Below are 27,527 nucleotides of genomic sequence, written 5' to 3'. Positions count from 1 at the left end.
TTAGTAAAATAAACGCTTTATTACCTTCTCCAGCATTGTCCTGTCTCGTGTCCCCCTCCTCGGGGTTGAGCTCCGGCCTCCTGCATTTCCTGGTTCTCGGCCGGTCATGGGATCGGCATGGCAGAGTGAAATCTCTTGTGCCTTATCACAGCAGCAGGAGGGAGGCCAGGCAGACACGCTGGAGGAGGTGAGTAAAAAGTTTATTATTTTACTGTATGCAGCAGCATGGGGGCCATAGCTAACACAGGGGGAGGGGGCATGTGCAATCAAAGAAGGGCGCAGGCAGATATAATATACACTGCTGCCCCAGCCCATCGTCGCGGTGCACTTTCAGCACCATGGTGGTGGACAGCGGCTGTGCATGTTATTTGAGCGGGAGCAGGAGATCAAACGCTGCTGCTCCCAGCTTTCACAAGCCCCCCAGCAGAGCTCCAGAGCTGCCCGCACCTCCCCTGGACTCTGTAGTGTGTGTATATATATAAACCCCCCCCCCGTATATTCGGATTATGAGACGCACCCCCTACTTTCCCCCAAAATTTGGGGGAACAAAAGTGCGTCTTAGAAAGCGAACAATACGGTATACCATTTTTGTGCAGATGGTACGTTATGATAGCCTGTTATTGCATTTTAAAAAAAATTTGTGGTGACCAAAAACGTAATTTTGGAGTTTGGAAAATTTTTTTCTCGCCACTCCGTGTACCGATCATATTATTTGATTTTATATTTTGATAGATCAGGCATTTCTGAACTCTGCAGTACCAAATATGTATATATTATTATTATTATTATTATTATTTTTTTAACTGTTTTATTTTCAATGGGGCAAATGGGGGGTGATTTGAACTTTTAGGGGTTTTTATTTTTTCATATCTTTTTAAAAACTTTTTTTTCCTTTTTTTTTTTTTACTAATTTATTTTACTAGTCCCCCTAGAGCAGAGGTCCCCAACTTCAGTCCTCAAGGCCCACCAACAGTGCAGGTTTTTGGGATTTCCTTAGTATTGCACAGGTGTTAATGTAATTACCTGCCCAGGTGCTGGTTCCAACAGCAGTGCAATGCTAAGGAAATCCTGAAAACATGCACTGTTGGTGGGCCTTGAGGACTGGAGTTGGGGAACCCTGCCCTAGAGGACTTTATGGATCCGCAGTCTGATCGCTTGTGCATTTCTGTTGATCAGCGCTGGACAGCTTTGATCAGCAGAAAGGCAACGTTCCTGTTAGAGTCAGCGCTCTGTTGGCTCTAACAGGAAATACGTCATCATAGCGACAGGGGTCATCACATGAGCCGTAGTTACCATGGCAACCATCGGTTCCCCATGATACTGTCATGGGGCCACCGATGGCGGTGGGGAACGGCTCATTCCCTGCCGCTGCAATTTAAATCATGCTGTTACATTTTGACAGCGCGATCTAAGGGGTTAACAGGTGCGGGTGGATCATGGATGCACCCATGCCTGATAGCCGCACATGTCTTCAGTTCAAATCAGCAGGCGTGCAGGGATCACAGACTGCTCACTGTAGCAGTCAGCGGTGACTACCCTGACATGACCAAGGACCCTACAGTTACGTCCTTGGTTATAAAGGGGTTAAAAGATTGTCTCATTATTCTGGCAGTTGGTAAATATAAATAATTTTGGTTCCTAATTGACCTAAAACAGGAAAGGTTTATTCTGGTTTCATGTCAGCTAGTGAGAAAAACATGTATATGTGTCTTTTTTAGACAGTGTATGTAAACTCCTGGTTTCAACTGTATTTGCTTGTAAGCAAACATATGGCTCTGGGTTACATAATGTCTTTGCTTTTCAATAGAATTGATACTACGGCCCACATTTATTAGTCGGTTCATAATACTTTTTGGCATGAAAGTCCGTTTTGTTTAAAGTCACAGATTTTGCAAACTCATCATTTACAGTTTGCTGTGCTCAGTAAAGGTATATAAAGCAGACCTGGCCACCGTGTTGTAGACGGGTGTGTGACTGTTAATAAATCTAGTGCATGCCACTAACTTTCCACATGGACATTTTCCACTACATGATAATTGTTTTGGGGGTTTTTTTCTGTTCACTTATTTTTTTTCTTTGCTTTATTACTTTTTTCTTTATAGGACTGTTGAATGAAATACTGATCTTAATAAATGTCAGCCTAGTATGCTGTTTTGTTTTGTTTTTTTACCCAAAATGTCATTGAATTATTCAAAAATTTAAAGTTATTGCTTTTGTTGACTGCTTTTTTTTTCTGTTTTCTTAAGCAACTTTGCTGTTTTTTTCCTGTAATCAATTTAATGAGCATCTTGTTTACTTCCTTAAGGAATAATGAAATGGAGAAGTCTGCGTCCAGCCTATCCGCTCCTAAAAAAGAAAAGCGTGTAGTGAATGGCAGCATGGTTGATGGTTTTGATGATAGTAGTCTAAGTGAAGTTTCGCAGGAGGAGAATGGGAGGTATGATATCAGATCACCTTTATATATCTGCAGTCTTCATCATTACTGTTGATACTTATGATCCTTTATTCCCATAGAACAGCAGCCTTTTCTGTCAACATATTTTTCATGGGTCTGCAACAATTGTCACTTGAACTGTTATTCGATTTAACATAGGATTCTTTCTTGTGTGATATTTTTTTCCTTGGGAGTTTTCTTAAAAAATAGTCTATTACTTTGGCATGTTTTAAGGCTTTTCCACTTTTGAGGATAGTAGGCAGCATGAATAAGATAATATGTTCCCTTTGAGTCACCTTTTCTTACATTAATGAGCATGAATGAACATTTTATTTATTATATGTGTGAATCATCTGTTTTTGTCTAATTTCAGAACATCTAGTACATAAATGTGACTTCTCATTCATCTGATCAGCATCATTAGGCACCATATAAGCTATATTACTTATGTAAGATGCACATCATTGTTGGATGGTTATCTGAAATCTTACAGTAAAGCAGGCCATACACATACATGTATGTAGGCAGCTCGACAGTCCCTCATGGGTGGGTACGGAGTAGGTAATAGGATGCAGCATGATGGATTTGACAGCTGCTTATTTTCGTCTCTACTGACGCAAGCTCATCTGTCTCACTCTTGGCTCAGCTGTCTGATGTGCCTGACCTGCTTACACGTATGTAATGTGATAGTAACATAGTTACTTAGGTTGGAAAAAGACCTAGGTCCATCCAGTTCAACCTTCCTCTACCAGTTCTATATTTGGTCACGAAGTCATTTATAACCAACAATGTTGTGTGTACTGAGGAAATCATCCAGCCCTTTTTTAAAAGCTGTTATAGTATCTGCCATTACTACCTCTTGTGGTAGGGCATTCCACAGTCTGACTGCTCTAACTGTAAAGAACCCTTTCCTATTTAGCTGTCGGAATCACTTTTCTTCCACTCGCAGTGAGTGCCCCCTGGTCCTTAGTATGGTTTTTGGAAGAAATAAGTCATGTGCCAGTCCTTTATATTGACCACACATGTATGTATACATATAAATGAGATCTCCTCTGAGATGTCTTTTTTTCTAAGCTAAACATATCTAACGTTTTCAACCTGTCATCATATGGGAGGCCTTCCATTCCTTGTAATAGTCTAGTTAGCCACCTTTGAACTGACTCTAACTTCTGAATGTCCTTTTTAAAATGTGGAGCCCAAAATTGGATCCTATATTCCAGATGTGGCCTTACAAGTGATTTATAGAGGGGTAACAATACGTTGGGATCACGGGATCTAATCTCTCTTTTTATACACCCTAAAATCTTGTTTGCTTGAGCAGCTGCTCATGTCAATGAAATCTTGTTTTAATTGTCTGTTATATTTCTTTCAGATCATCTAATAAACACACAGGAAAACAAAAGGTGAATGGAATTGTGTGACAACGTATACATAACTGATGAAACATATTTTGTATTATTTACTTGTTTGCAAAGCGACAGCATCGCATTTTTCCTTTAGCCATGATTTTCCCTATTCAGTAGTGGGAGGGAGGGTGACTTGGGAGCTGATCTACATAAGCACCATATAGGATGTTAGGTAAAGTGCTATACAGGAACGGCCTCTTGTGTAATCTGTGCTATACTGTTCATAAGTAGGAAACAAGTTATAAATAATATGGCTTAAAGTGAATATTGTCTTACACAGAGTGAAGACATGGCTGACTACTCTCAGTCCTCTGATACCGGCACTGATGATTCCGAATTGCCCACTTCAGCTTTCACAAACGCCATGTTGCTGATCAAACAACTCAACCTTGATGGCCAAGGTAATGGAAGCATAATGAAGATGTCATTAAATTCATCAGCAATACACTTTGTTATATGGTCAGATGATAGGAACATTCCTACCAGTCCTAAGTGGTATTAAAGTGGTTGTCCCATGAACAAAAGTGCTGTTTAATCAATAGATAATCCAAATGTAAGCATTTTCATAATCGGATGTGCTTTAAAATAATGGTGCTGTGCAGACGTAAAGTGATAATGTTGCCCCTGATGTATCCTTTATAATGGCTTAGGCCTAGCTGTAAGCTGCTGGTCGGCACGTGCGGCTTGTATTCATCCCACAGAAGGAGGGAGGATACGTGAATATCCTGTACTGATGGTGCTTGCAGGGACTATTCCATGCTCACGACGTTACTCCTGTCTGCCTGCTCCTTTCATTTATGTAGCAATAGTACTTGTCATGTCAGGGAAACTTTGAGCTCACCTCAATAAATCATACCAGCGTAGTATAAGGACTGTCTTGGTTGGACATATATTCCGTTTTTAGATTATGTGTTCGACCTCTGAGGTTCCTATATGATTTATTGAGGTGACAACCAAGGTCTTCTGCCATAGCATATGCCATCACTACATAATACAGTGTCATTCAAAACTCCAATTTGTCACACAAAAAAGTTCTTTTGACATAAAAATATTATGGCTCCTGCATGAAGGGGAGGGAAAAAACTAAATTGCAAAAACATTAAAAGCATCTGGTTGAGAAGGGGGTTAATTTTTTTTTTTTTTTTTTATCCGACTGTTTCAGCCTACGTTCCCACTATTAGGATCAGTTGAGTTTTTGTCGCTGCAGAATTTTTGCACCATGTCCGCATCTTAGTTTACTTGCGTTTTTTTTTTATTACTTTTCTTTATCGTTCCTTTGGGAGACCCAGACCATGGGTGTTTAGCTTCTACCTCCGGAGGACACACAAAGTACTACACTTAAAAGTGTAGCTTCTCCCCCTGAGCTTATACACACCCTGGTGAGCAGACCCAGACAGTTTATCGCTTTGTGTTCAGGAGGCATACATCCACACATGCATTCTCATATGATTTTTTCCTTTTGGAACGAGATTGAAGAGTGGGGTCCACGTCTGGACCCTCGGCATGTCCCTTCTCACCCCACTGTGTCGGCGGTGTTGTAAGGTTGATTCCTAGGCTGGAGCCTTACATGCCGTGCTCCTTCACCATCCCTCCTGGGCTCTGGCTTGAAGTGGGAGCCAGAACGGTCTCCATGCCTGGCAGGAGACCGGTCTCCATCCGCAGCCCTTCAGGACCCTGCTGGACCGGAGCACTCATCCCCAGGGACTTGGCCCTGCGTCTCAGCAAGCTAAGTACCTGAGACGTTTAGATTTCGGGGTCCCTGTACTTTATTGTTGGGGGAGTGTGTTTATTGTGTTTACTGACATTGTGTTTACTGACATTTCCGGCGGGTTCTCTAGATGTCGCCTGAGAACCGCGCCGATGGTGCCTGCGCGTCGGCCGCGCCGCTCAAATTTAGGTCCCGGCTTTGCCGGAGGCCTAGTTTCTGTTTTCACTGCCCTCGCATGTCACTAATGCAGAGGGACAGGCTCGGCTCCTCCCGGCGGCCGTTCTGTACAGGGGAGGGACACTCCCCCACTGCAGTGTGTGTCCCCTCCCCTGTAGGTCTCTATGGCCCTCCAGATCCCGCTCCTCAAGCAAGTCCCGCCCCCTCTCTTCGCTCCGGCGGCCATTTTCTCAGCGTCCTCTCTGCGATCAGTCATTGCAGCGCTGGTCTGCAGCATCTCTGCTGAGGTGCTGTGCTTGGGGGTCCGGGCTTCGGGATCTGGAGGGCACACAACACCGCTCCAGCGGTCTGGTAAGCCACAACTGGTCTCTGGTTGTGGAACTTGGTATATACTCTCTGGGGTTCATTCTCTGGCAGAGCCCCCACTCCAGCAGCATGTCTCACACGAGGAGCAAGGCCCCAAAGCTTTATGCTGTATGCGCTGCATGTAAGCTCCTGCTGCCTGAACCGAGCACTTTCCCACATTGTGATGCCTGCTCTAACTTGGCGGTGCCACAGCCTGGAGTCTCACCCCCAGTGGTTTCTCAGGCTGCTCCTGCTCTTGTGGCTGAACCCCCGGCTTGGGTAGAATCCTTTTCTAGGTCTATCTCCTAGTCTTTTGCTGAGTCCATGGGACTTCTGTCCAGGACGTTGATGAATATGCATCAGCCCCCTTCACAGGGTGCCTCTGCTGCTAGGGGTCCCTCAGGACCGGAGCTCACAGAGGATTCATCATCAGGGCCCAGACCCCGTCCTCCTAAGAAGAGACGCAGGGTTCCCTCTCCCTCCTCCTCCCGTGGCTCTGATTCCAGAGCTGACTCGCAGGATGAGGAGGATGCCTTTACAGGGGGCTCGGAGGCTAACTCCATGTGCCCCATTGATCTGTCCGAAAGTGACTCAGATCTTAGTGACTTGATTGCTTCTATTAATTCTGTACTGGATCTCAATCCGCCAGTATCAGAGGAGCAACCCTCTCTAGCAGAAAAGCACCAGTTTACCTTGCCTAAGAGAGCAAAGAGTGTGTTCTTTAACCACTCCAGTTTTCAGGCCGCTGTGACCAAGCCCAGGGCCTGTCCTGACAAGCGCTTCCCAAAGCGTGGTTCTGATGACCGTTTTCCCTTTCCACCTGAGGTGGTCAAGGAGTGGGCTCAGTCCCCAAAGGTAGACCCTCCGGTGTCTAGGCTCGCAGCCCGGACCGTTGTGTCGGTGCCTGATGGCACTTCCCTTAAGGATTCCACTGACCGCCAGATTGACATTCTGGCCAAATCCGTGTATGAAGCGGCGGGGGCCGCGTTTTCTCCGACTTTTGCAGCAGTGTGGGCTCTCAAGGCCATCTCTGCTTCTCTAGAGGAGATGCATTCCCTCACCAGGGAATCTATGCCCGAAATGGATGCCTTAACTTCCCAAGCTTTGGCCTTTTCATCTTATGCCATGTCTGCCATGCTGGAGGCTTCTCACCGCACTGCGGTGGCTTCGGCTAATTCCCTCGCTATCCACAGAATCTTGTGGCTTCGAGAGTGGAGGGCAGATGCTTCTTCAAAGAAGTACCTTGCTGGGCTCCCTTTTGCTGGGTCCCGGCTGTTCGGAGAACAGCTGGATGAAATTATTAAGGAAGCTACTGGCGGGAAGAGTACTTCCATGCCTCAAACTAAAGCCAGGAAACCTGCCCAGGGTAGGAATCAGTCGAGGTTTCGTTCCTTTCGTTCCTCCAACTGGTCGTCCTCTAAGCCCTCGGCCTCATCCGCTAACTCAGCCAAGGACCAGAAATCCAACTGGCGCCCAAAAGCGCATCCACAGAAGACCGCAGGAGCTGCTGCCACTAAGGCAGCCTCCTCGTGACTATCTGCCCGCTCCAGCAACGTCCTTAGTCGGTGGAAGGCTCTCCCACTTTGGCGACGCTTGGTTTCAACACGTCTCCGATCAGTGGGTGAGAGATATCATCTACCACGGCTACAGGGTAGAATTCTCTTCCAGTCCGCCAAACAGATTTTTTCTCTCAACTCCCCCCCCCTCTCACAGGCCGTGGCAGTCTTACAGGCCAATGGAGTAATTGTACCGGTTCCCGCCCGGGAACGGTTCAGAGGTTTCTACTCAAATCTCTTCCTAGTTCCCAAAAAGGACGGTACCTTCCGGCCCATCCTGGATCTGAAGCTTCTCAACAAGCATGTTCAGGTGCGGCGCTTTCGCATGGAGTCTCTGCGATCAGTCATTGCCTCTATGTCCCAAGGGGATTTCCTGGCATCCATCGACATCAGAGATGCCTATCTGCATGTGCCAATTGCAGTGTCACACCAGCGTTGTCTACGTTTTGCAGTAGGAGAAGATCACTTCCAATTCGTGGCTCTCCCTTTCGGGTTGGCCACGGTCCCTCGGGTATTCACCAAGGTCATGGCAGCAGTGATTGCAGTTCTGCACCTCCAGGGGTTGGCAGTGATTCCTTACCTGGACGACCTTCTAGTCAAGGCTTCATCCAGCGCAGACTGTCAGCGGAGTGTCTCGCTCACTCTCTCCACTCTAGCTCAATTCGGGTGGCTGGTCAATCTTCCCAAATCCACTCTGACTCCGACCCAGAGTCTCACGTACCTAGGGATGCAGTTCGAGACTTTGACGGCACTTGTGAAGTTGCCCTTAGTCAAACAGCAGTCCCTCCAGCTAGCGGTGCGCTCTCTGCTGAGGCCCCGCCGTTATACCCTCAGGCGTCTGATGCAGGTGCTGGGTCAAATGGTGGCGTCCATGGAGGCTGTTCCCTTTGCCCAGTTCCATCTGCGCCCCCTGCAGCTGGACATTCTCCGCTGTTGGGACAAGCGGCCTTCCTCCTTACACAGGTTAGTGGCTCTGTCTCCACAAACCAGGAGCTCTCTTCAGTGGTGGCTTCGACCTCTCTCCCTGTCCCAGGGGCGCTCCTTCCTGGCCCCATCCTGGGTGATTCTCACCACGGATGCCAGTCTATCCGGCTGGGGAGCGGTATATCTCCACCACAGAGCGCAGGGCACTTGGACTCCGTCCGAGTCAGCCCTTTCAATCAATGTGCTGGAAACCAGAGCCGTGCTTCTAGCTCTCCTAGCTTTTCACCACCTGTTGGCGGGCAGGCACATTCGAGTCCAGTCAGACAACGCGACAGCGGTTGCCTACATCAATCACCAAGGCGGGAATGATGGAAGTACAACGCATCCTTCAATGGGCGGAGGACTCCAGGTCCACCATATCCGCAGTCCACATCCCAGGCGTGGAAAACTGGGAGGCAGATTATCTCAGCCGTCAAACCGTGGACGGTGGCGAGTGGTCCCTGCACTCGGCAGTGTTTCAGTCAATCTGCCGCAAATGGGGCACTCCGGACGTGGACCTAATGGCATCCCGTCACAACAACAAGGTTCCCGTTTACGTGGCTTGCTCCCACGACCCTCAGGCATTCGCCGCGGACGCACTGGTTCAAAACTGGTCCCAGTTTCGTCTGTCCTACGTGTTTCCCCCTCTAGCTCTCTTGCCCAGAGTTCTGCGCAAGATCAGAATGGAGGGCTGTCGAGTCATCCTCATTGCACCGGACTGGTTCAGGCGAGCTTGGTATCCAGACCTGCTCCATCTGTCCGTAGAGATGCCGTGGCATCTCTCGGACCGTCCAGACCTACTCTCACAAGGTCCGTTTTTCTGCCTGAATTCTGCGGCTCTCAGATTGACGGCGTGGCTCTTGAGTCCTTGATCTTGACGGCTTCTGGTATCCCTCCTGAAGTCATCTCCACTATGACTCGGGCCCGTAAGTCTTCCTCCGCTAAGATCTATCACAGGACTTGGAAAATTTTCCTGTCCTGGTGTCGCTCTACTGACCATCCTCCTTGGCCTTTCTCCTTGCTGACCCTTCTGTCTTTTCTACAGTCCGGTCTGCAGCTAGGACTGTCCCTCAACTCTCTCAAGGGACAAGTCTCAGCTCTGTCAGTTCTGTTCCAGCAGCGTCTCGCTCGGCTGGCTCAGGTCCGCACCTTCATGCAAGGCGCGTCTCACATCATTCCGCCTTACCGGCGGCCCTTGGATCCCTGGGACCTTAATTTAGTTCTCACGGTTTTGCAGAAACCCCCCCTTTGAGCCTCTTAGGGAGGTCTCTTTGCATCGTCTTTCACAGAAAGTGGTTTTTCTGGTGGCCATAACTTCCCTCAGGAGAGTCTCTGATTTGGCTCTTCGGAGTCACCTTTTTTAGTTTTTCATCAAGACAAGGTGGTTCTCCGTCCGTCCGACTCCGGATTTTCCGGATTTTCTTCCTAAGGTGGTCTCTCCTTTCCACCTTAACCAGCACATTACCCTACCTTCCTTTTGTCCGGCTCCTGTTCATCGCTTTGAAAAAGCGCTGCATACTCTGGATCTGGTGCGTGCGCTCCGGATCTATGTGTCTCGCACTGCTGCTCTTAGGCGGTGTACTTCTCTTTTTGTGCTAACCACAGGTCGGCGCAAGGGCCTCTCTGCTTCTAAGCCGACCTTAGCCCGTTGGATTAGATCGACCATTTCAGACGCCTACCAGAGTTCTCAGGTGCCTCCCCCGCCGGGGATCAAGGCACATTCGACCAGAGCTGTTGGTGCTTCTTGGGCTTTCAGGCACCAGGCTACGGCTCAACAAGTCTGTCAGGCTGCCACTTGGACTAGCCTGCATACCTTTTCAAAGCACTACCAAGTGCATGCTCATGCTTCGGCAGATGCGAGCTTGGGCAGACGCATCCTGCAGGCGGCTGTCGCCCATTTGTGAAGTTAGGTTCTGCCTACTTCTTGCCTTTTTTTCGGTTTATTTCCCACCCAGGGACTGCTTTGGAACGTCCCATGGTCTGGGTCTCCCAAAGGAACGATAAAGAAAAAGAGAATTTTGTTTACTTACCGTAAATTCTTTTTCTTATAGTTCCGTATTGGGAGACCCAGCACCCTCCCTGTTGCCTGTTGGCAATTTTCTTGTTCCGCGTGTTATCACCGGCTGTTGTCGTGGACAGAGTCTCCGGTTGTTCCGGCTTTTGCTCTGTTCTACTTGTGGGTGGCTATTCTCCTTCAGCTTTTGCACTAAACTGGCTGGGTCTGCTCACCAGGGGGTGTATAAGCTCAGGGGGAGGAGCTACACTTTTAAGTGTAGTACTTTGTGTGTCCTCCGGAGGTAGAAGCTAAACACCCATGGTCTGGGTCTCCCAATACGGAACTATAAGAAAAAGAATTTATGGTAAGTAAACAAAATTCTCTTTTTTTTATGCTACATTTTTTTTCTCTGTTGTGTAATCCTTTAAATAAAGCTGTTTTGGTTTTTGAAAGTTCCTGGTATTGACATTAGATGTGGATTACATGTGACTTGGGTGTGCTTTTTCACCTTGTAAACACACCCAAAACACACGAGTGTCTTTTACCTACCTTTCGGATTTCCTGCATCTAATGCAAGTCTATGGGAACATTCCACATGCTTGGCAGACTGCTCTTCAGGTTAGTTTATACAGCGTAAAAAAGAAGCACGTTGCACATGAGATTTCTCTTAATCCATTCACTTTGCTTGTACTATGAAATTCTGCATTTTGGACGCAGTGAAAGCACACAGCGTCTAAAATGCTAGTAACCCTGATCATGGGAACGTACCCTAATACCACAAGGTGCAGGTAAACATACTATAGGGAGCTGGAAGCTAATATTCCATGTTGTGGTCACCATTCATGACTGGTTATTGTCTTTCCATGTCAAACCTATTGGCCATCATTGCCTATATTACATCGATGGCCGTTTATTTGATTACCCGGTATTTAATAACGGCTTGTATTACAGTGGCCACTGAATGTACTGGGTATTATTGATAATCTCTTTAAAGGAGTTTTCACTCTAACACAGTTAATTTCAAAGTTGATTTTAATCAAAGATCTTATAATAATAATAAGTTATACAATTGGATGTGTTTAAAAAATTGTTCCTGTGCAGAGATAATCTTATATATGTACCCCTGCTATGTACTGTGTAATGGCCGTGTCTGACTGTACAGGAACATGGTCTGATCATAACACAGCTCCTGGGCCGGGGAGTAAGCAGAGAGAGTATATACACATTACAGCATGGGATCGTATTGGATTATTTTTTTGAGGTAAAACATTTCCCACCTGTTTTTTTTTAAAAATGTTTTACCTCAGAATAATTTTCTATCCTGTGCTGTAATGTCTGTATACTTTATTACTTCCTCCCTGGCCCAGGAGATGTGGTATGATCAGACGATGTCCCTGTGCGGTCAGACACGGCCATTACACAGTACTTAGTAGTGACACATATATAACATTATCTCAGCACAGGAACATTTTATGTAACATCCAATTGTGGAAATTATTATTATAAGATCTATTGATTAAAATCAACTTTAAAATAAACGTTGTTCATGGGAAAACCCCTTTAAGTAGTACATACAATCAGTGTGGAGGGACAATGGTTACACTCTTGTTGGCCTTTGTTCAATCAAATTAGTTCATTCAGTTATTTTATTTATTTATTTATTGTTTCAGATTCATTGAAGTCTTTAAAAATCCAGAATATTATACATGAGTATGAACGAGTGATAGAAAAAGAAAAGGGACGACGTGCACTTATGTCACGAGAAGTTAAGAAATTGCGCAGAGAACGAAAAGAAGTGCAACAAATTATGGAAGAAAACCGAGAGCTCAAGCTTTTATTAGACCACCACAAAGTAGAATGGGAAAGTGACCTAAACAATCTAAGGTCAGATTTGTGTTTTATCCATCTTCTAAAATCTAGAAGATATATTGTCTTGACATACAAGATTTAAAGGGCACATACAATAATATTGTTGATCGTGTCTGCAAGTAGAATTGTAGACCAAGCATTTAGGCAGAAAGTTGTCAAGACCGCAATATGCTCCACACCAAACTAAAGATCTAGACAAAGCCTGTGCCCTCAGCACATACAGACAGCACTTCTAATGCCTCACCAGCAGTTATCGCAATCCTTCGCGATGTTCACTGATAGGTCAAGCACCTTTTCTCATTAGAAAGCACTCCCTTTCCACTTTCAGGTGCGCGCCCTCTGTAGTCATATAAAGCCTTTTACTGGCTGCAGTATATAGATTCCTGCATCAGTCTCTGTCAACAGTCACCAATTAAAGTGCAGCCCAGCGCTATGTTATCTTGACCATTTCTGAGTGCTTTTTCTGCCTAAAATATGCAATCTCTAACTTCACCTATTAGGAAAAAGGAAGCTTGATGATGTCAGTAACACCATATAGCTCACATGTATTGGGAATATATAGCACCTGGCCACCGAGTGGATGAAACTCGGGTTAAATGGATTTACCTGGGCCAATTATTGACTTTGACTTTAGGGAAAGGGATTTGTCCTGCCTTGCTCTAACTTACCATACCTTGTTTGTATATTAGACTTACTCTTAAACAAGAGGAAGAAAAACGGAAGAGTGCAGAAATGTTGTATGTTAAGAGCAAAGAACAGCTAAGAAAGAAGGAGGATCAGTGCTGCAAAGAAATGGAGGAAAAACAACATCTTGAATTGACCTTCAGAAATTTAGAACTTGAAATGAGGAGCCTGAAGAACAACATGAAACAGGTATTATACATACTGTACTCCATTCCACTCCAAGTAATGTTTTGTTTTTCTTTTGTTTGTTTATTAAGACCTTCTAAATTTGAATGTTCTTCATAACTTTATATTGAGGGAATAGGTGGACTGTAATACGAAGACTGGTTATCAAATTTGGGGTTATTCAGTTTGGGAAAACAAAGGCTTAGGGGGGATCTTATTACAATTTACAAATATATCAGGGGACAGTATAGAGCTCTCTCTAATGATCTTTTTACACCTAGGCTTCAACTATGACAATGGAGTATCCTATGTCTTGAGGAAAGAAGGTTTACATCCTTCCCTCAGCAGCCAATTCTCATTTTTGGGTTTTGAGATTTCGCCTGGTTATATTGTCATCCACATAGCTGGGAGAAATCTGGCACCTGCGCAGACACATTGCAGGCCTGCACATGCACAGTTATGTTTTAGGCTCTGTCCACAGTAGGGAGAGCAAAGTGCGTATGCGTGAGCCAGCGATGTGTATGCACAGGCACAAGATTTCCCCCGCTTATGTAGATAACAGTGGAGGTGTCATTCGCATCAATCAGAGGAAAAGGACGGCAATCGACGACAGTGAGGAGGGATACACTCTGCCGCAATGATACTGATATATATACCCATCGGACTGGACCATCCAGATTTACATACAGCGCTTGAAAATATAAAGAGGTTTATCAGGGGCATACAGGGGGATAATATACACCTCTATAGAATGTAGCACAGGCGCTGCTGAATGTGGTAGTCTTAGTTCACAAAAGTCTGGTGGCAGGTTCCTTATAAAGATAATGTGGCCTACATTATTATTTTAACAGATATGTTGGGTATAAGATTTTGTGGCACTTACTATTATATCGATATGATAGGTCCTTCTCCTGCATCTCTTGCTACTGCTTTCCCCACAGACTGCACAGACCTTCATTCCCTATGTCTGATGGACAGGTCTGGTCACTGCTCCTTCACCATCAGCCATTGTGTAAACAGAAGTGCTGTGCAGTCTGTGAGATAAACTGTGGCAATAAGAGTAGAACCTTATCAATATAATACTAAGGGTACCGTCACACTTTAGCGACGCTCCAGCGATCTCACCAGCGATCTGACCTGGTCAGGATCGCTGGTGTGTCGCTACATGGTCGCTGGTGAGCTGTCAATCAGGCAGATCTCACCAGTGGCCAGCCAGCGGCGACTCGTGGAAGCGACGCTGCACTTGGTAAGTAAGGTAAATATCGGGTAACCAAGGGCTTGGTTACCCGATATTTACCTTTGTTACCAGCGCACACCGCTTAGCGCTGGCTCCCTGCACTCCTAGCCACAGTACACATCGGATTAATAAGCAAACCGCTGTGCTTATTTACCTGATCTGTACTCCAGCTACGTGTGCAGGGAGCCGGCACTGGCAGCCTGAGAGCGGCGGTGCTAGTAACTAATGTAAATATCGGGTAACCAAGAAAGGGCTTCGCTTGGTTACCAGGTATTTACCTTGGTTACAGCTTACCGCAGGCTGCCAGACGCCGGCTCCCTGCTCCCTGCACATTCAGATCGTTGCTCTCTCGTTGTTACACACAGCGATGTGTGCTTCACAGCGGGAGAGCAACGTCAAAAAAATGAACCAGAGCTGTGTCTAACGAGCAGCGATCTCACAGCAGGGGCCGCATCGCTGCTCAGTGTCACACACAGCGATATCGCTAATGAGGTCACTGCTGCGTCACAAAAACCGTGACTCAGCAGCGATCTCACTAGCGATCTTGCTATGTGTGAAGCACCCCTAAGGGCCACAAAATCATGTTGCCAACGCATCTGTTATAATAAAGATTATGTGCCAACCCCATAACTCATTCTGCAGCCTACAATAGACAGTAATACAGCCACTATAGGAGTTAATCGTTACAAATATTTAATGAAACCAAATTGCAAAAATGAATTTTAGACCTCAATGCATGTATTTGTGTAAGAAAAATAAATTGTCCATAAAGAACCCTTTAAAGAATCTTTCTGTATGTGATTTTTTTTTTCTTTTCATCCATTTTTGCATCTATGTGTTAGATTAGTTTTCCTCTTTCACTTCCACTGTATTCCCTGTTGTAGCCTCCATTAATATAAAGTATGATCTCTGCAGAAAGAAAGTTGATGAAGGCTGAGAGTCACACTTAGATGCAGCATGAACAGTTATTTATCAACATCAAAAGACTTTCCATGTCATCATATCATGTATAACATCCATTGGGAATAGATGGTTTTTAGGCTTCTGTCCTATCGCACGCCTGAGTAAGGGTGAACTGACTGACTGCTCTGCTGAACATTTTGATTGTCACCAGTATATTTCAGATTGCAGTATATTGACTGCACATATTGAGCTGATTTTCAATCTAAGCCGCTTTTATGAGCTCTTGCATCCTATAGCTCTGTGTATTTGCATTAAAGGCATTATTCACTACTCGGACAACCCCTTCTCAATCACCATGTTTGCCCCAAAGGCAGAGACAGTGAAGCCGGCGCCGATTGGGCTCAGGGTTTGCATGATATAACAACATGTGAGCCCCGGGAGAGAGAGTGCCGAAACCCCTGGAACAGCGCCGGTAATTAATGGGTGCAGATGTGTTTATTGATAAGGGGTTGTCCGAGTAGTGGAGAACCCCTTCTAGTGGTGAGTATTTACTGCATAGAAGTAGTGAGGCCTGCTTGATAGACTTGGAATAGAATATGGGGATAATCAGTTTTGAAAGCCATTGTTTTTCAGGTGATGAAAATTGTCACCTTACGTAACCACTAAATGTATTGTGTTATTACCCATTATTTTTAAGGTTGAAGAAGAACGGAATGAAGCCCAGCGGTTACATGCACAAGAACTCAATGCCAGAGTACTTAATGAAGGTGCTTTAAATAATTTAAAGAAAAAGCATGAAGAGGAAGAAGCCAAAAAACTAAAGATTAAACAGGATGAGGTACTAATCCAATCAGCCAGCATTTTATTACAACTAAGGAAAACATTTCTTTTATTTCTCACTTGACGCTGATTGCAACACATTTAGGATGAAAACGAGTCATCTGTAATTAATTCCTTGATATACAAAGAAATATATTTGGGAATTGGAGGGAAAAAATGTTCTAATATACCTACCATTCAAATTCTTACCCCAGTAATGCTATATTTATATGATGTAACATTGTGTGATTACATTCATCCATAACTCCCATGGAACGATGTATCATTACGCCATGGATGAATGTCACTTTAGCTTAGATCTGATGCATAACTGTGCCAAGAAATGCCTGGTAAATTCAGAATAAAGGTTTATGTCACACATTAGAAATTATATACAAACAGTAGAATACAGCAGCACTCTGTAAGCGCTAAAATGTATGCAGACCTTTAATATATGAAATCTAGACTGGATTACTGCATATACTTATAAAATGAAGGTACTTAGATCACAAATTGGCCAATTCATGAGAGCCCACAATCCATGACAAGGCAACCTTTCTTTCCTGGGACCGTAAATTTAATATATAGCAAACATGCCTCTCCCAGGCTAAAAGCCTACAAAGTCAAAGAGTAGGATCCAACACTACTTAAAAATAGAGGTGAGCGAACCTGAGTACTAAAGTTCAGTGCTCGTACTGAAAATGGACTTTACAAGAAAATCAGAGTTTGAGTTTGGAGTTTGGGTGCTTTACGTATGCTGACCACTCCAGTGAGCATCGCTGTGCTCGGATACGCTCAGTGCCCAGTTCCGTATGAGCCGCTTGCATTACTTGATCGGTTCGCAGTGGAGGAGTTAAGTCAGCGTTATAGGATGTAGTGTGTGTTTGTGTATATGTATACAGTGCCTACAAGTAGTATTCAACCCCCTGCAGATTTAGCAGGTTTGATAGGATGCAAATAAGTTAGAGCCTGCAAACTTCAAACAAGAGCAGGATTTATTAACAGATGCATAAATCTTACAAACCAACAAGTTAATTTGCTCAGTTAAATTTTAATACATTTTCAACATAAAAGTGTGGGTCAATTATTATTCAACCCCTAGGTTTAATATTTTGTGGAATAACCCTTGTTTGCAATTACAGCTAATAATCGTCTTTTATAAGACCTGATCAGGCCGGCACAGGTCTCTGGAGTTCTCTTGGCCCACTCCTCAATGCAGATCTTCTCCAAGTTATCTAGGTTCTTTGGGTGTCTCATGTGGACTTCAATCTTGAGCTCCTTCCACAAGTTTTCAATTGGGTTAAGGTCAGGAGACTGACTAGGCCACTGCAACACCTTGATTTTTTCCCTCTTGAACCAGGCCTTGGTTTTCTTGGCTGTGTGCTTTGGGTCGTTGTCTTGTTGGAAGATGAAATGACGACCCATCTTAAGATCCTTGATGGAGGAGCGGAGGTTCTTGGCCAAAATCTCCAGGTAGGCCGTGCTATCCATCTTCCCATGGATGCGGACCAGATGGCCAGGCCCCTTGGCTGAGAAACAGCCCCACAGCATGATGCTGCCACCACCATGCTTGACTGTAGGGATGGTATTCTTGGGGTCGTATGCAGTGCCATCCAGTCTCCAAACGTCACGTGTGTGGTTGGCACCAAAGATCTCGATCTTGGTCTCATCAGACCAGAGAACCTTGAACCAGTCTGTCTCAGAGTCCTCCAAGTGATCATGAGCAAACTGTAGACGAGCCTTGACATGACGCTTTGAAAGTAAAGGTACCTTACGGGCTGGTCTGGAACGGAGACCATTGCAGTGGAGTACGTTACTTATGGTAATGACTGAAACCAATGTCCCCACTGCCATGAGATCTTCCCGGAACTCCTTCCTTGTTGTCCTTGGGTTAGCCTTGACTCTTCGGACAAGCCTTGCCTCGGCACGGGTGGAAACTTTCAAAGGCTGTCAAGGCCATGGAAGGCTAACAGTAGTTCCATAAGCCTTCCACTTCCGGATGATGCTCCCAACAGTGGAGACAGGTAGGCCCAACTCCTTGGAAAGAGTTTTGTACCCCTTGCCAGCCTTGTGACCCTCCACGATCTTGTCTCTGATGGCCTTGGAATGCTCCTTTGTCTTTCCCATGTTGACCATGTATGAGTGCTGTTCACAAGTTTGGGGAGGGTCTTAATTAGTCAGAAAAGGCTGGAAAAGAGATAATTAATCCAAACATGTGAAGCTCATTGTTCTTTGTGCCTGGAATACTTCTTAATACTTTCGGGGAACCAAACAGAATTCTGGTGGTTTGAGGGGTTGAATAATAAATGTCCCTCTGAATAAACTTTTCTCAATTTAAAAAAAAAAAAAAAAAAAAAAAAAAGAAATAACATTCTTTTTTGCTGCAGTGCATTTCACACTTCCAGGCTGATCTACAGTCCAAATGTCACAATGCCAAGTTAATTCCTAATGTGTAAACCTGCTAAATCTGCTGGGGGTTGAATACTACTTATAGGCACTGTATATGTGTGTGTGTGTGTGTATGTGTATATATATATATATATATATATGTATATGTATATGTATATATATATATATATATATATATATATATATATATTTCTTCATCGTTCCTTATGGGAGACCCAGACCATGGGTGTATAGCTTCTGCCTCCGGAGGACACACAAAGTACTACACTCAAACGTGTAGCTCCTCTCTCCTAGCATATACACCCCCTGGTAGCCAGTCCTAGCCAGTTTCAATGCTTTGTGTTCAGGAGGTCACACACACACATGCATTCTCTGATTTTTGATTTTTGATTTTTTTTATTTCAAAGATTTGGAAGAAAAGCGGGTCCAATCTGGACTCCCGGCATGTCCCTTCTCACCCCACTGTGTCGGCGGTGCTGTTAAGGTTGATTTTACAAGGCTGGAGCCTTCACATGCCGCGCTCCTTCACCATCCTCTGAGGCTCTGGCTTGAAGTGGGAGCCATCACGGTTCTCACTGCTTTGCAGGAGACCGGTCTCCATCCGCAGCCCTGTCAGGATCCTGCCGGACGGAGCGATCACTCCTCAGGGACCTGGCCCTGCGTCTCATAAGCTAAGTATTGAGACGTTATTCAGGGGTCCCTTGTACATTTATTGTGGGGAGTTGTGTTATTTCACTTTGCTGTGATTTCCGGCCGGTTCTCTGGTTTTTACCCGAGAACCGCGCCGATGGTGCCTGTTTGCCGGCCGCATTGTTAAATCTAGGCCCCGGCTTCGCCTGAGGCCTAGTTTCGATTTCACTGCCCCTGCATGTCAGTCATGCAAAGGGACAGTGCGGCTCCGCCCAGCGGCTGTTCGGCACAGGGGAGAGACACTCCTCTCTGAGGAAAGATTCCCTCCCCTGTATATCTCCTTGGCCCTCCGGATCCCGCTCTTAGAGTAGGCCCCGCCCCCTCTCCTCGCTCCGGCGCCATTTTTTCAGCGTCCTTAAGCCATGTCTGCACAGCGATCGGCGCTGACTGCAGCATCTCTCTGGGGCTCCAGGCTGTGGGATCTGGAGGGCACAGAGACAATGTCAAAACAGTCTGGCAAGCCACAACCTCCGGTTGTGGACCTGCTTATATACTGCTTATATACTGCTTATATACTGCAATACTCTGCTGGGGGTCATTCTGGCTCAGAGCCCCCACTTCAGCAGCATGTCTCACACGAGAAGTAGGGCTGCAAGGCTGCACTCAATATGCACTGCATGTAGGCTCGTACTGCCTGTACCGAGCACATAACCACATTGTGATTCCTGCTCTAACATGGTGGTGCCTCAGCCTGGAGTCTCATCCCCAGTGGTCCCTCCGGCTGCTCCGGCTCCGGTGGCTGAACCCCCGGCTTGGGTAGAATCCTTCTCTCCATGGGACAGCTGTCCCGGACTCTGCTGAGCATGCATTAGCCCCCTTCTCAGGGCGCCTCTGCTGCTACGGCTCGCTCAGCGAGGCCCACAGAGGATTCTTCTTCTGGTCTCAGACCCCGTCCTCCTCACAGGAGAAGCAGGGTCCCCTCTCCTTCCTCGTCCCGCGGCTCTGATTCAACGAGCTGACTCGCAGGACGAAGAGGATCCCTTTACTGGGGGCTCGGACTCTTTCCATGTCCCCCATTGATCGGTCCGAGGGTGACGCAGATATTAGTGTTTCGTTTGTGTACATTAATTCTGTACTGGACCTCAATCTGCCAGTATCAGAGGAGCAACCCTCTCTGGCAAAAAGGCACCAGTTTACCTTGCCTAAGAGAACAAGGAGTGTGTTCCTTAACCACTCCAGTTTTCAGGCCACTGTGACCAAGCCCAGGGTCTGCTCTGACAAACGCTTCCCAAAGCGTGGTTCTGATGACCGTTTTTCCTTTCCACCAGAGGTGGTCAAGGAGTGGGCTCATTCACCAAAGGTGGACCCTCCGGTGTCTAGACTCTCAGCCCGGACCATTGTATCAGTGGCTGATGGCACCTCACTTAAGGTTTTGCTGTCCGCCAGGTTGTCCTTCTGGCCAAATCTGTATGGAGGCGGCAGGGGCCTCGTTCTCCCCATCTTTTGCAGCAGTTCGGGCTTTCAAAGCCATCTCTGCTTCTCTAGAGGAGATGCATTCCCTCACAGGGACTCTATGCCCGAAATGGTTGCCTTAACTTCCAGACTTCAGTCTTTTCATCCTATGCCATGTCTGCCATGCTGAAGACTCTAACCGCACTGCGGTGGCCTCGGCTAATTCCCTCGCTATCCGCAGGCTCCTGTGGCTTCGAGAGTGGAAGGCAGATGCTTCTTCAAAGAAGTTCCTTGCTGGGCTCCCTTTTGCTGGGACCAGACTATTCGGGAACAACTGGATGAAATTATTAAGGAAGCTCTTGGCGGGAAGAGTTCTTCCATGCCACAAACCTAAACCAGGAAACCTGTCCAGGGCAGGAATCAGTCGACTCTTCCCTTGGGGTTAGCCACGGCCCCTCGAGTATTCTCAAGGTCGGGGCAGCTGTGATTGCGGTTCTGCACCTCTAGGGGTTGGCAGTGATCCTTTTGTCCTGGATAGCCTTCTAGTCAGGGCTTCATGCAGTGCAGACTGTTAGCGGAGTGCCTCGCTCACTCTCGCCACTCTAGCCAATTCGGGTGGCTTGTCATTCTGTCCAAGTCCACTCTGACTTTGACCCAGAAGTTCACGTACCCAGGGACGCAATTCGAGACTCTGTCGGCACTTGTGAAGCTGCCCTTAGTCAAACAGCAGTCCCTCCTCTGGCGGCCGACGTTGTTCCATCAGGCACCTAATACAGGTGCTGGATCAGATGGTGGCGTCAATGGAAGCGATTCCCTTGCCCAGTTCCATCTGCGTCCTCTGCAGCTGGACATTTTCCGCTGTTGGAACAAGCGGACTTCCTCCTTCCACGGGGTGGTGGCTTCGCCACAGACCAGGGGCTCGTTTCAGTGGTGGCTTCGGCCCCTCTGTCTCAGGGACGCTCCTTCCTGGCCCCATCCCGGGTGATCCTCACCAGGATGCTAGTCTATCCGGCTGGGGAGCAGTATATCTCCACCATGGAGCGCAGGGCACTTGGACTCCGTCCGAATCAGCCCTCTGGATCAATGTGCTGGAAATCAGAGCTGTGTATCTAGCTCTCTTAGCCTTTCACCATCTGTTGGCGGCCAGGCACATTCGAGTCCAGTCAGACAACGCGACAGCGTTTGCCTACATCAACCTCCAGGGCGGGACACTCAGCCGCCTGGCAATGTTGGAGGTTCATCGCATTCTTCAGTGGACGGAGGACTCCTAGTCCACCATATCCGCAGTCCACATCCCAGACGTGGAAAACTGGGAGGCAGATTATCTCAGCCGTCAATCCGTGGACAGCGGCGAGTGGGCTCTGCATCCGGTAGTGTTTCGGTCAATCTGCCGCAAGTAGGGCTCTCCGGACGTGGATCTTCGCTCCACGATCCTCAGGCTTTTGCAGCAGACGCACTGGTTCAAGATTGGTCCCAGCTTCGTCTGTCTTACGTGTTTCACCCTCTAGCTCTTGCCCAGAGTCCTGCGCAAGATCAGAATGGAGGGCCGCCGGGTCATTCTCATTGCTCCAGACTGACCCAGGCGAGCTTGGCACCCTGACCTGCTCCATCTGTCCGTAGAGGTGCCATGGCATCTCCCGGACTGTCCAGACCTTCTCTCACGAGGTCCGTCTTTCCGCCAGAATCCTGCGGCTCTCAGATTGACGGCGTGGCTTTTGAGTCCTGGATCTTGACGACTTCTGGTATCCCTCCTGAAGTCATCTCCACTATGACTCGGGCTCGGAAGTATCCTTTGGCCTTTTTGCCTTGCCGACCCTCCTGTCCCTTCTACAGTCCGATCTGCAGCTAGGACTATCCCTCAATTCCCTCAAGGGACAGGTCTCGGCTCTGTCAGTGTTGTGCCAGCGGCGTATCGCCCGGCTGGCTCAGGTGCGCTCCTTCATGCAGGGCGCATCTCACATCATTCCGCCTTACCGGCGGCCTTTGGAGCCCTGGGACCTTAATCCGGTCCTCACGGCTTCCGGAAACCCCCCTTTGAGCCTCTTAGGGAGGTTTCTTTGTTTCGTCTTTCACAGAAAGTGGTCTTTCTAGTGGCCAGAACTTCCCTTAAGAGAGTCTCTGTTTTGGCTGCACTCTCTTCGGAGTCACCCCTTTTTTGGTTTTTCATCAAGACAAGGTGGTTCTCCGTCCGACTCCGGACTTTCTCCCTAAGGTGGTTGCTGCTTCCACCTTAACCGGGACATTTCCCTGCCTTCCTTTTGTCCGGCTCCTGTTCATCGCTTTGAAAAGGCGTTGCATACTCTGGATCTGGTGCGGGCGCTCCGGATCTATGTGTCTCGCACCGCTGTTCTTAGGCGGTGCACCTCTCTTTTGTGCTGACCACTGGTCAGCGTAAGGGCCTCTCGACATCTAAGCCGACCCTGGCTCGTTGGATTAGGTCGGCCATTTCCGATACCTACCAGTGTACTCAAGTGCCTCTCCCGCCGGGGATCAAAGCACACTTGACCAGAGCTGTCGGTGCCTCTTAGGCTTTCAGGCCCAGGCTACGGCTCAGCAGGTCTGTCAGACTGCCACTTGGATTAGTCTGCATACCTTTTTGAAGCACTACCAAGTGCATTCTCATGCTTCGGCAGATGCGAGCTTGGGCAGACGCATCCTTCAGGCGGCTGTCGCCCATTTGTGAAGTTAGGTTTCGCCTACTTCTCAGTTTTTCTGTTTATTCCCACCCATGGACTGCTTTGGAACGTCCCATGGTCTGGGTCTCCCATAAGGAACGATGAAGAAAAAGAGAATTTTGTTACTTACCGTAAATTCTTTTTCTTATAGTTCCGACATGGGAGACGCAGCGCCCTCCCTGTTGCCTGTTGGCAGGTTTCTTGTTCCGGGTGTTTTCACCGGCTGTTGTTGTTGTAGACAGAGGTTCCGGTTGTTCCGGGTTTTGCTCTATCTCTACTTGTGGGTGGATGTCCTCCTTCAGCTTTTGCACTAAACTGGCTAGGACTGGCTACCAGGGGGTGTATATGCTCGGAGGGAGGAGCTACACGTTTGAGTGTAGTACTTTGTGTGTCCTCCGGAGGCAGAAGCTATACACCCATGGTCTGGGTCTCTCATGTCGGAACTATAAGAAAAAGAATTTACGGTAAGTAACAAAATTCTCTTTATATATATATTTATATTTATATTTACGTATATATATATATTTATATTTATATTTATGTATATATATATATTTCTTTATCGTTCCTTTGGGAGACCCAGACCTTGACCTTGGGTGTTTAGCTTCTGCCTCCGGAGGACACACAAAGTACTACACTTAAAAGTGTAGCTCCTCCCTCTGAGCTTATACACCCCCTGGTGAGCCAGTCCCAGCCAGTTTATCGCTTTGTGTTCAGGAGGCATACATCCACACATGCATTCTCATGATTTTTTCCTTTTTGGAATGAGATTGAAGAAGTGCGGGTCCACGTCTGGACCCACGGCATGTCCCTTCTCACCCCACTGTGTCGGTGGTGTTGTAAGGTTGATTTCCAAGGCTGGAGCCTTACATGCCGTGCTCCTTCACCATCCCTCCTGGGCTCTGGCTTGAAGTGGGAGCCAGCGCGGTCTCCATGCCTGGCAGGAGACCGGTCTCCATCCGCAGCCCTTTAGGACTCTGCTGGACCGGAGCACTCATCCCCAGGGACCTGGCCCTGCGTCTCAGCAGCTAAGTACCTGAGATGTTTATATGTTGGGGGTCCCTGTGCTTTATTGTATGGGGAGAGCGTGCTTACTGTATTTATTTTGGCATTTCCGGCGGGTTCTCTAGCTTTCGCCCGAGAACCGCGCCGATGGTGCCTGCGCGTCGGCCTCGCCGCTCAAATTTAGGCCCTGGCTTTGCCGGAGGCCTAGTTTCTGTTCACTGCCCTCGCATGTCACTCATGCAGAGGGACAGGCACGGCTCCTCCCGGCGGCCGTCCTGCACAGGGGAGGGACACTCCCCACTGCTGTGCGTGTCTCCTCCCCTGCAGGTCTCTATGGCCCTCGAGATCCCGCTTTCCTACAGGAACGCCCCCAAGTGCCGCCCCCTCTCTTCGCTCCGGCGGCCATTTTCTCAGACAGGGTTCACTCTGCGCTGGCCTGCACTCTGCATCCCTGCTGAGGAGCTGTGCATTGGGGGTCCGGGCTTCGGGATCTGGAGGGCACACAACACCGCTTCCAGCGGTCTGGTAAGCCACAACCGGTCTCTGGTTGTGGACCTCTGTATATACTCCCTGGGGTTCATTCTCTTTGTAGAGTCCCCACTCCAGCAGCATGTCTCACACGAGGAGCAAGGCTCCAAAGCTTTATACTGTATGTGCTGCATGTAAGCTCCTGCAGCCTGAACCGAGCACCTATCCACATTGTGATGTCTGCTCTAACTTGGCGGTGCCACAGCCTGGAGTCTCACCCCCAGTGGTCTCTCAGGCTGCTTTTGCACCTGTGGCTGAACCCCCGGCCTGGGTAGAGTCCTTTTCTAGGTCTATCTCCCAGTCTTTTGCTGAGTCCATGGGACTTCTGTCCAGGACTTTGATTAATATGCATCAGCCCCCTTCACAGGGTGCCTCTACTGCTAAGGGTCCCTTAGGATCTCTATCATCTGACCTCCGTCCACCGGAGCTCACAGAGGATTCATCATCAGGGCCCAGACCCCGTCCTCCTAAGAGGAGGTGCAGGGTTTCCTCTCCCTCCTCATCCCGCGGCTCTGATTCAAGAGCTGACTCGCAAGATGAGGAGGATGCCTTTACAGGGGGCTCGGAGGCTAACTCCATGTACCCCATTGATCTTTCCGAGGGTGACTCAGATCTTAGTGACTTGATTGCTTCCATTAATTCTGTACTGGATCTCAATCCGCCAGTATCAGAGGAGCATCCCTCTCTGGCAGAAAAGCACCAGTTTACCTCGCCTAAGAGAGTAAAGAGTGTGTTCTTTAACCACTCCAGTTTTCAGACCGCTGTGACCAAACCCAGGGCCTGTCCTGACAAACTCTTCCCAAAGCGTGGTTCTGATGACCGTTTTCCTTTTCCACCTGAGGTGGTCAAGGAGTGGGCTCATTCCCCAAAGCTAGACCCTCCGGTGTCTACACTCTCAGCCCGGACCGTTGTGTCGGTGGCTGATGGCACCTCCCTTAAGGATTCCACTGACCGTCAGATTGACCTTCTGGCCAAATCCGTGTATGAAGCGGCGGGGGGCGCGTTTTCCCCAACTTTTGCATCAGTGTGGGCTCTCAAAGCCATCTCTGCTTCTCTAGAGGAGATGCATTCCCTCACCAGGGAATCTATGCCTGAGATGGTTGCCTTAACTTCTCAAGCTTCAGCTTTTTCATCTTATGCCATGTCTGCCATGCTAGAAGCTTCTCACCGCACTGCGGTGGCTTCGGCTAATTCCCTCGTTATCCGCAAGATCTTGTGGCTTCGAGAGTGGAAGGCAGATGCTTCTTCAAAGAAGTACCTTGCTGGGCTCCCTTTTGCTGGGTCCCGGCTGTTCGGTGAACAGCTGGATGAAATTATTAAAGAAGCTACCGGCGGGAAGAGTACTTCCATGCCACAAACCAAGACCAGGGAACCTGCCCAGGGTAGGAATCAGTCGAGGTTTCGCTCCTTTCGTTCCTCCAACTGGTCGTCCTCTAAGCCCTCCGCCTCGTCTGCTAACTCAGCTAAGGACCAGAAATCCAACTGGCGCCCAAAAGCGCGTCCACAGAAGACCGCAGGAGGTCCTGCCACTAAGGCAGCCTCCTCGTGACTCTCTGCCCGCTCCGGCAACGTCCTTAGTCGGTGGCAGGCTCTCCCACTTTGGCGACGCTTGGTTTCAACAAGTCTCCGATCAGTGGGTGAGAGATATCATCTCCCACGGCTCCAGGATAGAATTCTCTTCCAGCCCGCCAAACAGATTTTTTCTCTCAACTCCCCCCTGCTCCAAGGCCGCCGCCTTCTCACAGGCCGTGGCAGCCTTGCAGGCCAACGGAGTAATTGTACCAGTTCCCGCCCGGGAACGGTTCAGAGGTTTTTACTCAAACCTCTTCCTAGTTCCCAAAAAGGACGGTACCTTCCGGCCCATCCTGGATCTCAAGCTTCTCAACAAGCATGTTCGGGTGCGGCACTTTCGCATGGAGCCTCGGCAATCAGTCATTGCCTCAATGACCCAAGGGGATTTCCTGGCGTCCATCGACATCAGAGATGCCTATCTGCATGTGCCCATTGCGGTTTCACACCAGCGTTGGCTACGCTTTGCAATAGGAGAAGATCATTTCCAATTCGTGGATCTCCCCTTCGGGTTAGCCACGGCCCCTCGGGTATTCACCAAGGTCATGGCAGCAGTGATTGCGGTTCTGCACCTCCAGGGGTTGGCAGTGCTCCCTTACCTGGACGACCTTCTAGTTAAGGCTCCATCCAGCGCAGACTGTCAGCGGAGTGTCTCGCTCACTCTCGCCACTCTAGCCCAATTCGGGTGGCTTGTCAATCTTCCCAAATCCACTCTGACTCCGACCCAGAGTCTCACGTACCTAGGGATGCAGTTCGAGACTTTGCCGGCACTCGTGAAGTTGCCCTTAAACAAACATCTGTCACTCCAGCTGGCGGTGCGCTCTCTCCTGAGGCCCCGCCGTTATACTCTCAGGCGTCTGATGCAGGTGCTGGGTCAAATGGTGGCGTCCATGGAGGCTGTTCCCTTTGCCCAGTTCCATCTGCGCCCCCTGCAGCTGGACATTCTCCGCTGTTGGGACAAGCGGCCTTCCTCCTTACACAAGTTAGTGGCTCTGTC

General features: G+C 47.9%; 1 protein-coding gene across 7 annotated transcripts in view; it reads left to right on the top strand.

The window, feature by feature from the left end:
- The window catches only part of ANKRD26 (ankyrin repeat domain containing 26), a 230,837-nt gene that overhangs the window by 143,688 nt on the left and 59,622 nt on the right, over nt 1-27,527 (top strand). For all 7 annotated transcript variants that reach the window (XM_075345040.1, XM_075345039.1, XM_075345038.1 and 4 more), the window contains 6 exons: nt 2,306-2,437; nt 3,807-3,837; nt 4,121-4,241; nt 12,256-12,469; nt 13,144-13,327; nt 16,141-16,281. In XM_075345040.1, coding sequence (XP_075201155.1) covers nt 2,306-2,437; nt 3,807-3,837; nt 4,121-4,241; nt 12,256-12,469; nt 13,144-13,327; nt 16,141-16,281 — 823 coding nt within the window. The remainder of the gene's footprint in view (nt 1-2,305; nt 2,438-3,806; nt 3,838-4,120; nt 4,242-12,255; nt 12,470-13,143; nt 13,328-16,140; nt 16,282-27,527) is intronic.

The sequence above is a fragment of the Anomaloglossus baeobatrachus genome, chromosome 4 (genome assembly GCF_048569485.1).
Source record: "Anomaloglossus baeobatrachus isolate aAnoBae1 chromosome 4, aAnoBae1.hap1, whole genome shotgun sequence".
Taxonomy (NCBI): Eukaryota; Metazoa; Chordata; class Amphibia; order Anura; family Aromobatidae; genus Anomaloglossus; species Anomaloglossus baeobatrachus.
This window is presented reverse-complemented; position numbering and strand designations above follow the sequence as displayed.